Source organism: Henckelia pumila, unplaced genomic scaffold (genome assembly GCF_033568475.1).
Source record: "Henckelia pumila isolate YLH828 unplaced genomic scaffold, ASM3356847v2 CTG_80:::fragment_1, whole genome shotgun sequence".
In the NCBI taxonomy this organism is placed as follows: Eukaryota; Viridiplantae; Streptophyta; class Magnoliopsida; order Lamiales; family Gesneriaceae; genus Henckelia; species Henckelia pumila.
The window spans coordinates 562586-576879 of NW_027331883.1; the positions used below are offsets into that span (position 1 = coordinate 562586).

General features: G+C 35.0%; 1 protein-coding gene across 1 annotated transcript; it reads left to right on the top strand.

Annotated features, from left to right (window-relative positions):
• Window positions 1–322: 322 nt before the first annotated feature.
• Window positions 323–14047, top strand: LOC140873683 (uncharacterized). The gene is made up of 10 exons (XM_073276889.1): window positions 323–587; window positions 1067–1194; window positions 1311–1382; window positions 1501–1646; window positions 1748–1862; window positions 1946–2026; window positions 2339–2479; window positions 12250–12337; window positions 12969–13069; window positions 13612–14047. Exons 1-10 carry the CDS (start codon window positions 362–364, stop codon window positions 13657–13659), a joined length of 1146 nt encoding a protein of 381 aa, XP_073132990.1. The 5' UTR covers window positions 323–361; the 3' UTR covers window positions 13660–14047.
• Window positions 14048–14294: the final 247 nt, after the last annotated feature.

The following is a 14294-nucleotide window of genomic DNA, read 5'->3' on the forward strand; positions in this document are numbered from 1 at the left end:
AAGATATCCGTCCTACAAAATTTACACACGAGATCGTCTGAAAACATTTTTTGTGATAAATAAATATATGATCTAGCACACATTATCTGCATGTGTGTATACTTGTTAACCAAAAAAACCTTTGAATATATGATTTGTTTATACTAAGTGATTTATAATTATAATAATATACAAATAAACTAAATAATGGTTTAATCAGTGTTTTATTTCTCGTTTCAAAAAAATAAAAAAATAAAAAAAATTAGTGTTTTATTTCCTTTTTTTTTTAAATTTTTTTTTTTTAAAAAAATTGAATTAGACATGCTGATTTTAAGCAACATTTCTCCGTAAATTGGTTCCTCTCTTCCCAAATGCCAATTCAATGGCTACGCGGAGAAAGCACAATCCTAAACCTTCGCCAACTTCTCTCAATTCGTTCGGTGCAGAAACATGGCTAAAGTCTCTGCCTTCGTCAAAGGCCGACTTCTTCCGGTTGATCGCCGTCGCTTCCATCGCTGCCGCCGTGGCGGTGACCTGTAATTTCATTGCCACCTCCGTCAATCAGCAGCCAAAACCCTTCTGCGACAATAGCGACTTTTCCCTCTCAGGTCCACTTTTAATTTCTTCAATTTCCACTCTTTCCTTTAAGTTGTTCAAAATGTTTTTATCCCCTGCTACCGTTTTTTTTTTGTCTTGTCTTGTCTTGTCTTGTCTTGTTTGAGCTTTGATGACTTCTATATTTTTTGCAAATTGCAACAAAGAAGCTCACTTATGTGCCTCATTTGAACAATTGTTATGAATGGCGCCTTGTGCGCGCTGCATGGAGACAAAATATGTTGATTACTTTAGCTGCAGGTGGAAATTCTCCCCGGAGAAATGCTTGCAAGAACTAAAGGGATTGTTTTTTTTATTGGCGCCAATATATTTCTTATTTCTAGTATTTCTTCATATGTTCTTTATGTCAAAACCTTGTTATTCAACTTGCCACTGTATCTACTCCCAAGGTTCGGAAAAATGCTACTCCCATTTCTGCTGGCGAAAAATTTAGCTGACATGTCTGCATTTTTTTAACCTTTTTTTACCTCAGATCGCTGTGAGCCCTGTCCTGAAAATGGGCTATGTTACGATGGCAAGCTGGAATGTGGCCATGGCCATAGGAAACATGGGAAAGTATGTGTTGAGGATGGAGATATTAATGAAACGGCCAAAATTATTGTTAGTGATTGTTGCCTTTCATTTAGTTCTACAAACTTACACTATGTTCATTAGTATTTTGTAAATTTTAACCTGCAATATTTAACATCATTAATTTTTAGCTGATTAAATTGCAGTCAAAATTGGCAGAAGTTCGTTTATGTGAAGCATGTGCTCATTTTGTGTGCAGTGGAATAGGAGGCTGCTGGGTTTGTGTCACTTCGTCAAATTATTTTATACATACGTCCACTGAAAAAGAAATACATCTCTGTATTATTTAACAAGCAAAACACTATAGAGCTGTCTTCATCCTGATTTGTCTTTTAGGTTGGGGAAAATGAACTTTGGAACGAGTTACATGAAGGCCATACAAGCGACAAGGATAAACTGGATAAAGCTATTTACACGTTTGCAAGAAAAAGAGCTAATGAGACCATACATAAACTATTGGAAACAAGAAGAAACAGTCAAGGGTAAACATTTCTTCTGTTTATAATGGAAGGAAATGGCGCCCGTTTGTTTTTTTTTAAAATTAAAAAAACTTCTTGCTGATTATCTAAAATCATGTGCTCAGAATTGTAGAATTCAAATGTCCAGAGTCGATTGTTGACTGTTACAAACCACTGTCATGTCGTGCCCGACATTGGATGGCCGAGAATGCTTTACTTTTAGTGCCAGCATGTGCATTGGTATTCAATTTGACGAACAACTTTTAAATCACATATTACCTTATCTACTTGATAAAGCTTGTTAATTATATCAAGGTTTGTAGTTCATGGGAGGAATATTGATAGCATCCAGGGCCTACAGAAGGCGTCTCTTGTCTGCTAGAGCTGAACAAGTTTACCACGAGGTATACTCCATTCCAATACGAAACATGCAATTTTAAATTTATTAAGACATTGTTCCGTAACTGTTTGGAAATTGAACTCTCAAGTCTTATCCATATTGATAGATGCAGAACACCTCTATCTTTTCACCCATTTCTGTAGATTCATATCATCTCCATTATCAAAGTTCTTGGACTCCGATTCACAAGTTTGGGGTCCCCACAGTTGCCATGAGTTGGAGATTCGGACAAAATGTTTCAGATTTCTTAGTATACTAGACTGTCCTGTAGCATTTACAAATTGACAATTTTTAATGATCTCGTCACTTGCTTTAGGTTTGTGATATACTCGAGGAGAAGCCATTGACGTCTAGGAGTGAAAATGATGCGGGTGAGCCTCCTTGGGTGGCTGCTTCATGGTTGCGAGACCATCTTCTCTCACCCAAGGAAAGAAAGGATATGGTTCTGTGGAAAAAGGTACGAATATTTTTTGGGTTAACTATGGGTTTGATTTCTCCTAATGTATAGCTGAAAAAAGTATTTATATTCAATATTCATGGTTTTACATCTAAAAACCAATTCAATTACTTAGGCTAAAAATCTTTTATTTTGTTACTTCGAAGCTGGTTATGTTGAAGCTTACGTTTGCTCTAATCTATTTCGCAACTTTAAAAAATGTTTCATGTATCCAGTAGGACCTTGTGTACATTGAGATCAACTTTCTTAATCTGTTATGAGTTTACAGTTGCATATTTGTGCAACTAATTTTTTTAAGTTTTAGTTAATATAATATGTTATTTATGGTTGCCGCCGGTTCAGTCAGTAATTACACGAAGCACTATTGCTCCAAATCTTTTCTTTTATATGATTTGTCAATTATTCCTTTAAATGATAATATGTTTTTGTGTTTCTGGCACAGCTTTCTTCTTTTAGAACATAAGTCTGTTTATGTATTTTAAACAATTTCCATGTGCCTTAGTTCCCTAGCCGCAGGTCAGGCGGGCAACCCACCAATTTCAAGACACTATTTAATAACATAAATTACAATAAAAAAACAACAATACATAAAATTAATTTTGAAACACAATCTGATAAAACTGAACAAATACTACATAGTTCATGACCATTAAAATTCAGTACTCATCCATCAACACATAATTTTATCATCATCATTTACTCCATATCTTTCCTCTCCCTCACTCTTGATAATTTCAAGAGCATTTGATCCTTCCTGTGATAAAGTTGTTTTGATACAAACCTTCGTTATCTACATAGATAAGACACAAAGTAAGCCAAATAGCCAATATATCAACTAAAGAACATATAATCTATACTACATATATATACAAGCCACCATGGCACACGCGATGCGTGTCCCGTAAATATATAATTTGGTAAAGAATCCAACTTGATAAATTGTCGGCAGAGGAAATTTTAGTTTGATAGAGAAGGAAAAATGAAAGAGAAATGGAGAGGTTAAAAGAAAGACCGAAGAGAAAGTAGGAGGAAATGAGACATGATAGTTTTTTTTTTGGGAGTGTGGGGTATAATCGGAAAATTTAAGAAAATTTACCATTTTACAAAAAATAGTTTTTCTAGGGTATGCACACTTAATAATATAGTAAGATAACAATTTATAAAGTGAATTAACACAAACATAACCATGCAACCAATTACGAGTGCATATAAGAGGTTGTACTTTTTCAGGAAGAGTACAACTCCTATATTTGGTGAGCACACTAGCACCAAAAGCTGACTCTGATGCAACAGTAGTTATAGGGATAGCCAAAACAGCACACGCCATCACTGCAAGAGATGAATATCGATGCTTATGATTCTTTGAATGCTCCAACACATCTAAATCTTCAAAATATGCAAATTCAAGCTTTGGCTTCTCCCATACATATCTAATTAAGATTTTCCAGCACTCGTAATGGTTTGGCTCTGATATGCCATGATCTCCTACATTAGTTAAAACATGTTATGACAATATATATAATATAAACCAATTAGCGAATATAATAAAATAACAAGAAAGACAACATCATAGATTCTTTTAGCCTTACTTTTAGTTCCTTCACCACTTGGAGTGGATTCAAGTGCATCACAAGAATATTTTGTTTGTGAAGAACTTGTCTTGTTAGAATTGGAATATTGCTCAAAAAGCTTTATACAACTTTGTCTTCACAAAGAGAAACTTCTCTACATTTAATAGGATCACTTTCAACCTTCGAATAAAAAAACTCCAACATAGAAAGCTTTATTCTTGGATCACGAATAGTCCCAAATGCAAGCACCATGCTATATTGACTCCAATACTTATCAAACTTGTCTTCCATTCTTCTACACATATCACTTATGACACCATCCTCATTTGAAGAGTTCTCGTTTAACATAACCTCAATCTTCCAAACTTGCATAAAATACAAATTTGATATAGGATAAGAAGAACCGGATATCAAGTTGGTAATATCATAAAATGGCTCGAGGAATTCACATATTCTCTCTTCGTTTTTCCACTCTTCAATTGAAGTGAAGCAAACGCCTTTTTATATTTGATGGCAGTATCCAACATCAAATATGTTGAATTACAACGAGTTGACACATTCAATACTAGTGTCAATATTTCCAAATGCTTTCACACATTCAACAATTTTTTTCATCCTACTCTTTGACTCTTTCACATACTTGACAGATTCTCTAATTTTATTCAAAGTTGTACTAGCTACTTTAAGGCCTCCTTGGACAATGACATTTCATATACGAGCAGAACAACGAACGTGAAGAAAAGATTCATCTTCACACAACAAACTATCATTCAAAATATGTTGCATATTATCATTACTTGATTCATTATCTAATGTCAAAGAAAAAACCTTTTTCTCAATCCCCATTCTTTCAAAAGATCAAACAGTTTTACAGCCACTTCGACTCTCGAATGTGGAGGAGGCATATGAGCAAAACTAAGGATTTTACTGTTTAATTTTCAATTATCATCAACAAAATGGATAGTCAAGAATAAGTAGCCCTCACTAGTGCATGCAGTCCACAATTATGAAGTTAAGCAAATCCTACTTCTGTTGCTAGCCAAAATTTGCTCAAGTTTCTCCTTAACGTAGATTCTTGTAATGTCAGAAAAAAAAAGTATTTCTATAAACAAATATGACATCAGGATTTAGATACCTAATCCAAGCTCTAATACCAGAATACTCAATAAAGAAAAATGACAAATCATGCTTAATAACTGCAGCAGCTAATAACTCACGTGCAACTTTTTGTTCTACTTTTTTAGAGCTCATTTCTCCATCTTGATCAAGAATCATTTGCCCAACATCATGGAACATTATCGTTTTGCAACTCTGAATATGACAGCCTCAACGTGGAAGTTCCATATTATTTCTCCCACATTTGTACTCTTTCTTGCATGCCTTAAATTTCGCTCTTTGTATGCTATCTGGACCAATCTATTTCTTTGTAAAATAATTCCAAACATCAGAAATCTCTTTAGGCCTTTTATTTTAGCTTCTTCTTGGTCGTGCTTACTGTCTCCCAATTATTCACTCTCATCTAAATTAATACTTTGACTAGAGTCGATGATTTTCTTCTCAAAAATACCAAATCTGAAAATATAAAGTAAAAATATTAAAAATTCAGAAATATTTAATAAATTATAACCAAATATACTAAATTGGGCTTCAAATTAAATTGCAGTAAAGTCAATCCTCTAAATCCATAAATCACATGAAAATAATCTTATGATTTAAAAATATGGATGAATGAGGTAATGTATGTTTAGGGAGAAATTCGAACACTATGGACCAGAAAATATCTTCAAATTTTGTAACAACAGCTTGACTTTGCACTTGAAATTTTCAATCAAGAAATGTGCTTATAAAGTGAGGCGTTGATAAAGATCTTCCACCTCTTGAGTAATTGTATTTTCTTGTGCCATAAACCATTGAATAAAAAACCAAGCGAGAATTATTGATTTTTAGGAATCCATAACCATTAACCCCTTTTAAAGAAGAACATGACATAAACTTATGCTTATAGTAAATAAACCAAGAAATTACTTTGAAATATCCCAAATTCAAGAATTCATACTAAAGTCGAAATCCAAGAAACATGATAGTCAGAGCTTACCAGAAATTTATGCTTGGGAATCGACAGTCCGGCCATTGCGAGTTGCGACCAGTTCTTGAGTCAAGGTTGGAACTAGAATGAAATCTCGAGTGAAAGGAACTGGAAGGAACACTCGAATCTCGAGTTGCGACCAGTTTCAATCTTTGCTCTCGCTGTACTGGAGTCTGGAAGGATGCGACGGTCGACGAATAATGAACAAAAACTGGAAAGCGGCAACAGTCAACGAAGGATTGAGTTTGCTAATTGCAACCGTGAAATATAAATGGGTTGGGTGGTCGGCATAGAGAAGAGAAAACATGAAAGAAAACCTTGAGGCGTGAACTGGTAGAGTGGTAGACTAAAATTAAAAAAAGTAAAATAAAAGTAAAACCCTAATCTGGCGGGTTAGCCTGCCCTGCCTTGGCCCGTCCTAACGAGCAACCCGAGTGGGCTCAACCCGTTAGGCCCGCCTCCAGATGTGTTGGTATTTCATAAACCCAGTCAGCCTATTTTACATGACGGGACGGGCCAGCTCGACGAGCCTAGCCCGTTTTGACAGCTCTAGAGAAAATGCATACTGGCACACCCCACCATGTAAAATAGGTGGGCCGGGTTGATTAAATAATAAATACCAATCCTTCTGAAGGCATACCTAACGGGTTGAGCCCACTCGGGTTGCGGGTTAGGGCGGGGCGGGCTAACCCACGGTTTTACTTTTATTTTACTTTTTTAATTTCAGCCTACCACTCTACCAGTTCAGGCCTCAAGGTTTCCTTTCACGTTTTCTCTTCTTTTCCTACGCCGACACCCAACCTATTTGTATATCACGGTTGTAATTAACAAACTCAATCCTTCGTTGGCCGTCACCGCCTTCCGGTGCAGTTCACTATTCGTCGGCCGTCGCATCCTTCCAGACTCCAGTCCAACGAGAGCAAAGATTGAAGCTGGTCGTAATTCGCAACTCGAGACTCGAGTGTTCCTTCTATTTCCTTTCACTTGAGATTTCATTCCAGTTCCAACCTCGACTCAAGAACTGGTCACAACTTGCAATGGCCTGACTGTCGATTCCCAAGCATAAATTTATGGTAAGCTCTGCCTCTCATATTTCTTGGATTTCGGCTTTAGTATGAATTTTTGAATTTGGGATATCTCAAAGTAATTTATTGGTTTATTTACTATGAACATAAATTTCTGTCATGCTCTTTTTAACAGGGTTAGTAATAGTTATGGATTCCTAGCTGAAATCCATAATTCTCGTTTGTTTGTTTTTTATTCAATTGTTTATGGCACAAAAATACAGTTGCTCAAGAGGTGGAAGACTTCTAACAACGCCTCACTCTATAAGCACATTTCTTGATCGAAAATTTTCAAGTGCAAAGTCAAGCGGTTGTTCCAAAATTTGAAGATATTTTCTGGCCCATAGTGTTCGAATTTCTCCCTTGTAAATTTGTAATTCGAAAAACATACATTACCTCATTCATTCATATTTTTAAATCATAAGATTATTTTCATGTGATTTATGGATTTAGAGGATTGACTTTGCTCCAATTTAACAATTCTCCCCATGAGTTTGCTTCAATTTAATTTGAAGCTAAATTTAGCAGATTTGGTTATAATTCATTAAATCTTTCTGAGTTTTTAATATTTTTACTTTATATTTTTAGATTTGGTATTTTTGAGAAGAAAATAATGGACTCTAGCCAAAATATTAATTTAGATGAGAGTGAAGAATTGAGAGACAGTAAGCACGAACAAGAGGAAGTTAAAACTAAAAGATTTAAAGAGATTTCTGATGTTTGAAATGATTTTACAAAGAAAGAGATTGGTCCAGATAGCATTCAAATAGCGGAATTTAAGACATGCAAGAAAGAGTACAAATGTGGGGAGAAACAATATGGACTTCTACATTGATGCGTCATATTCACAGTTGCAAAACAGTAATGTTCCATGATGTTGGCAAATGATTTTTGATCAAGATGGAAAAATGAGGTCTAAAAAAATAGACAAAAAAGTTGCACATGAGTTATTAGCTGCTGCAGTTATTAAGCATGATTTGTCATTTTCTTTTATTGAGTATTCTGGTATTAGAGCTTGATTAGATATCTAAATCATGATGTGATATGTGTTTCTCGAAATACTTTTTTTTCTGACATTACAAGAATCTTCATTAAGGAGAAAATTGAGCAAACTTTGGCTAACACCAGAAGTAGAATTTGCTTAACTTCAGAATTGTGGACTGCATGCACTAGTGAGGGCTACTTATTCTTGACTGCCCATTTTGTTGATGATAATTGGAAATTAAACTGTAAAATCCTTAGTTTTGCCTTTATGCGCTGTAAAACTGTTTGATCTTTTGAAAGAATGGGGATTGAGAAAAATGTTTTTTCTTTGACATTACATAATGCATCAAGTAATGATAATATGCAACATATTTTGAATGATAGTTTGTTGTGTGGAGATGAATTTTTTCTTCACGTTCATCGTTCTGCTCATATATGGAATCTCATTGTCCAAGAAGGCCTTAAAGTAGCTAGAACAACTTTGAATAAAATTAGAGAATTTGTCAAGTATGTGAAAGAGTAAGAGAGTAGAATGAAAAAATTGTTGAATGTGTGAGAGCAGTTGGTAATATTGACACCAGTATTGGATGTGACAATTCAACATATTTGATGTTGGATAGTGCCATCAAATATAATAAGACGTTTGCTTCACTTCAATTGAAGAGTGGAAAAAAGATGAGAAAATATGTGAATTTTTTGACCCATTTTATCATACTACCAACTTGATATCCGGTTGTTCTTATCCTACATCAAATTTGTACTTTATGCAAGTTTGGAAGATTGGAGTTTTGTTAAACGAGAACTCTTCAAATGAAGATGGTGTGATATCTGTAGAAGAATGAAAAGGTAGTTTGTAAGTATTAGAGTCAATATAGCATGGTGCTTGCATTTGGGGCTATTCTTGATCCAAAAATAAAATTTTCTATGTTGGAATTTTTTTATTCGAAGGTTGAAAGTGATCATGTTAAATCTCAAGAGAAGTTGTTTCTTGTGAAGACAAAGTTGTATAAAAACTTTTTGAGCAATATTCCAATTCCAACAAGAAAGTTCTTCACGAATCCAATTGGTGGAGGAACTAAAAGTAAGGGAAAAAAAATCTATCATGTAAGTAATATAATACTGTTTTTCTTGTTATTTTCTTATATTCACTAATTGGTTTATATTATATGTATTGCAATAACATATTTTAATTAATGTTGGAAATCATGGTATATGAGAGTCAAACCATTACGAGTGCTGTAAAAAAATCTCAATTAGATATGTATTTGGAGGAGTCAAAGCTTGAATTTGCATATTTTGAAGATTTAGATGTGTTGGAGCATTGGAAGAATTATAAGCAGTGATACCCATCCCTTGCATTGATGTCATGTGATGGTTGGCTAACTTTGTGTCTTTTCTATGTAGATAATGAAGATGGTGTTTTTATCAGCTTGTTTTGACGGTTCTATTCTTAGATGTAATTCTGGTGTTAGTTGATGCACGTCAAAATCTATGGAGTTGAAACTGTAAATAATTTGACCTCTGTCCTTTAAAAAATATGAATGACAAAACTACAGTTACTTTTGAGGATCTACAAACCTGTTCATTGAGACTTTCGGTGAAGTGCTCACTTTCTTGTTTAGGTCACGACAACTTTACTCTTTCAGTCTTCTACTTTGTTTATTCTGGGTTTCTATTGTTTTTTTCAAATTTTATGTTGTCATGTTATTCTTACCAATGTTTTTATGGCGTAGCGCTACATAGCGCTACTAGTTTAGCGTTTTGCACAACTAGCGCACGCTATTCTCAAGAAAAGCGTGCTATAGTGCAAATAGCGTGCGCTATAGCGCTATTGTCTAAATAGCGTAGGCTATTCGAGCAAAAAATAAAGGCCCATAATTGACATATTTTGACGAAAATTAAAGGCCCAAACAAGTAAGGTTGAGTCCTGATAATGTGGAAAAGGACTATATGGATGTTGAAACTATATTTTGACATCTAATGATCAATTATTATGGTTTCATGGCTAATTATCTCACTTATACCTGTATATAAGTATTTTTCTATTTTTTTAATTTAATAAATTCAATAATTGTCTTGCACAAATATCTTACATTATGCGCTACGCTGCTATTTACGTTACGCTATGACAGGACAAACACTACGCTTTTCGAAACACTGATTCTTACATAAAAAAATGCCCCTTGTACGCGATGTGTGCATATACATATATTTTGTTTTAATACGTATATTTTTATGCTAATTAATTGTCGTATTAGTTTTAGAACTGACACAATGAATTAAATATTCAAAAGTTTAAATTAAGATAAAACAATATTTAGTACTTAAAAAATTTTAAATATTTTTTTCGAGCTGACATAATGAATTAAATTATAAATAGTCAAAAAGTTTAGATTAAGATAACAACATATTTAGTAATTAAATGTTTTTTACAAGCAGATAAGATATGGTAATTATAGTTAAATTAAAAATAATTTAGTTACTCTTTAACATTATTAATATTGTATAGATGAGGACATGATTGTAATATTCATCTAGGCTTCAACAAATTAATTAAAAATTAGGAAGTATAGACTGTAGAATTTTTAATTAAAATGTAGAAGCATTATGCAAACTCAAGATATCATCCGAAAGGGTGTGAGATGGCGCATCGGTTCAGGCTGTAAAGTGAAGATATGGAGCGACCCTTGGCTTTCAGATTTTGACAGCCCTTTTGTCACTTCGGTCGCCCCCCCCGATTCATCCATAAATTATGTGAGTGAATTAATTATCTCAGAAGATAGGAGCTGGACTCTGGATTTGATCCACGAGCTTTTTAATGAAAGAGATCGACGTCTTATTCTCTCAATCCCCTTGAGTCGACATGCGGCTCCGGATACGTGGCTTTGGATGGAAGATAAGAAAGGAATTTACTCTGTGAAAAGCGGGTACAAAGCTCAGCTCAGTGCTAGAAATTCTCATCCCGTTCCGTCAACCATTATATGGAACCGTGTGTGGAAGATAAACCTACCAAACAAGGTTCGCAACTTCGTTTGGAGAGCTCTATCAGATTGTCTGCCTACACTACATGCTTTGCAATCCAAACGAGTTAATATTCCACCTACTTGCCCTCTGTGCCGTGATCCAGAAGACGTGCTCCATGTTTTAGTGTATTGTCCTTATGCCCGATCGATCTGGAATATTTCATCCGTTGGGGGTTTTATAACTTTCTTGAGATCATTTTCATATTGGTGGAATCATTTGGTTGCTACCAAGGATGTCAGGGAGATTGAACTAGTTGCCGCAGTCATGTGGAACATTTGACTCAACCGAAATAATGTGATCTGGAATGGCATTTGCTCCTCGGCCACTCATGTCTATCGGTCAGCACTTGATCTTCTTTCACAATGGAAAAAAGCCCATTCCCACCTTAATCACAATCATGGAGCAAACCAATCGATTGGTGCTTGCATATGGCAAAGACCTCCTGAGCATGTTCTCAAATGCAATGTTGATGCCACTCTCCTTCCAGATCCTCCTCTTGTCGGTTATGGTTGTCTCATCCGAGACTCTTATGGTATTGTTCTAGCAGCAACTCACGGCAGAGTCCACGGCAGTAATGATCCAGCTATGGCTGAAGCTCTAGCCATTCGTGAAGCTCTTAGTTGGATAAAGGAACTTCATTTCCCATCAATCATTGTGGAATCGGATGCATTAACAATTATAAGATTTGCTAAAAAGTATGCCATTGTGGATCTATACATAATTGAAGAGCGTGGCCTAACAATTAAGTTATTGATTGATATTGTCCGCAAATGTGTATCATTTTGCTATCTGTTGTATTCTCAATTTTTATGGTTTAGGTGATAGTGAATTTTAGAAAGCTGGTAATTTCTGTTCATATTTGGTTAACTCTTCTTTCTCTTTTTGAGTTGTCAACTTGTCATCCATCATGTCCACTAAGCTTCTGTTCTCTCCAGTCTCCGGTCATACATAAAAATTGGTGCTTTGATTTCTTAATAATCACTTTGTGAACTTTCTTTGTCTGCTTTTTTTATTTTTAGGTTTATTTTCCCGTTTTTGTAGGTTGAGGAGTTGGTCCAAGAAGATTCTCGTGTAGATCAATATCCAAAGTTAGTAAAGGGAGAATCTAAGGTGGTATGGGAGTGGCAAGGTAATAATTAACATCTTATCTAAGGAAATATACAATCATACGTGATTGGGGAAAGATGTTGATACCTCATTTGCTTTTGTGCGGTTGGCAGTTCACAACAAAAACTATACTGCCTCCTGATGACTGAGCATATGCAGCGTATAACTATTATCGGTGGGATTGTAATTCAGTATTATTGGCTAGAACATACAACCTCATGTAATGATTGTTTTGTTTTGTTTTGTTTTGTTTTGTTTTGTTTTTTGTGTGTGTGTCTGGATGAGGATTGGCGGACAAGAAAACTCTTGTCCGGTAACCCTTTTCAAGTGCGATTCAGTTTAGCACTGTTAAGACTCAACAATTGGTCCGTAACTTTTCAAGTATCTAGTCACTCTCACACGAATACTTACTTTCTTGTACAATCTGAGAATTGACCATGGTTCAGGTTGCAGATCCTGTTATTTTGGTCTCCAAATCCTGCCTCCTCCCTCGAAGCATTGCAGCTAATGTTCACTTTGACCATTAGAATGTAGAATCAATAGCTTCATGAAGATTGAATAATCTGAGACTATTTTTATCCATGATAGAGGTTGCCTTTTTGCATCAATGTCTTTCTTTGGTCTGACATCTCTGGCTTTATTTCTCTTCACAGTTGAAGGTTCGCTAATCGCATCAAGAAAAAGAAGGGAAAGCCAACCAAAGTTGAAGGAAAACGTGAATTCATCCTCTAACACGCAAATCTGGACACGAGATGTTGAGCCTACTAGTTAGCAATGTTGATCTTTACAGGATTTTACATGATGAAACCATTTGTTTCGGTAATCATATTTGGTATGGTACATAATGTAGTCTTAATGTGAAGGGTGGATTATTATTATAGTGCAAGAAAAGAAATCCTTTCCATGAGGTTAAGGAGGAGTTTCAGATAAAGAGAAAAGAATTAGCACTACAATTTGGAACACAGTGAACTGTAGTTTGAATGTGTTTGTTATTGATATGTAATATTTCTTAGTTCAAAATTAGGTCACTCATGGCACCAAAATATTGTCCGGCACTCAAGATTCTTGGATTCTGATAAAAAAAATTGAAGGAATGATTCTTTTCGAAGTTCACAGCTATTAAAATGTAACTTGTGTCTTGTCTCGACTCTTAGAGCAAACAAGGTGCTTGCTAGTGGTGAAAAGGATTGATTCTGTAAATTATTTGTGCTATTTCAATCTCCGTGCCAGTCCATTTACTTTTCAAAGCCGTAGAAGGTTGACAAGTTGTAACTGACTTTATTATTTATTTTGCAGCATGATGTTTTGTATTGCGGAAAATGGTGCCGTAATTTTGGCTCCTAGAATGGTTTGTAGTTGGAGCACCTTCTGTTGTTGTGGCATTGGTGTATGCATAATATTTCCTTGATCTGGATCTCGAATGGTGGGTTTAATACCAGATGTTCTCCTTTTCTATGATACGGGTGGCATTGCCTGTTCCGGCCCTTCTCCATCTGCCGTCCATGTACGAAGTGAGTTCCGGAATGTACTTTCCAAATTCTACTTCAATTTGAATTTTGAGACGATTTATGAATCAAAGTAGGCCAACATATCCGTTTGCATGCATACAACTTCACGGAGGGGTCGGGGTATGTTATCATTTTTGTCATTTTTGTTGTATGTGAACATGAAGGACCGGGCTCACTGCCCAATTACTATATTTCGAATACATATAGCGAGTACGATATTTTCAGCCCTGATAAATTTTAATTGAAACATTTTAACAAATTGTTTTGGAATAAAAATTATGTTTCATCATTTCTTATGCATGTATCTTGCGTATGCTCGAATTTAATTGAGGTCAGTAGTTTGTACATGTGGTTACTCAAACTTACACAGGTTAACATAATAAAAAAGACTTCAATTAGGCATAAATACAACTCATCCTATACAATTAAATACAATTATCGTCCATATTCGGGGTAAAAAAAATTAACAAT

What these genes read in the sequence shown, in the direction of transcription:
- LOC140873683 (XM_073276889.1), top strand. Translation starts at nt 362, where the DNA reads ATGGCTACGCGGAGAAAGCACAATCCTAAACCTTCGCCAACTTCTCTC. An exon ending in ATGAAACGGCCAAAATTATT is followed by an intron (nt 1,195 to 1,310) that starts GTTAGTGATTGT and finishes ATTAAATTGCAG; the next exon opens with TCAAAATTGGCAGAAGTTCG. An exon ending in GTGGAATAGGAGGCTGCTGG is followed by an intron (nt 1,383 to 1,500) that starts GTTTGTGTCACT and finishes TTTGTCTTTTAG; the next exon opens with GTTGGGGAAAATGAACTTTG.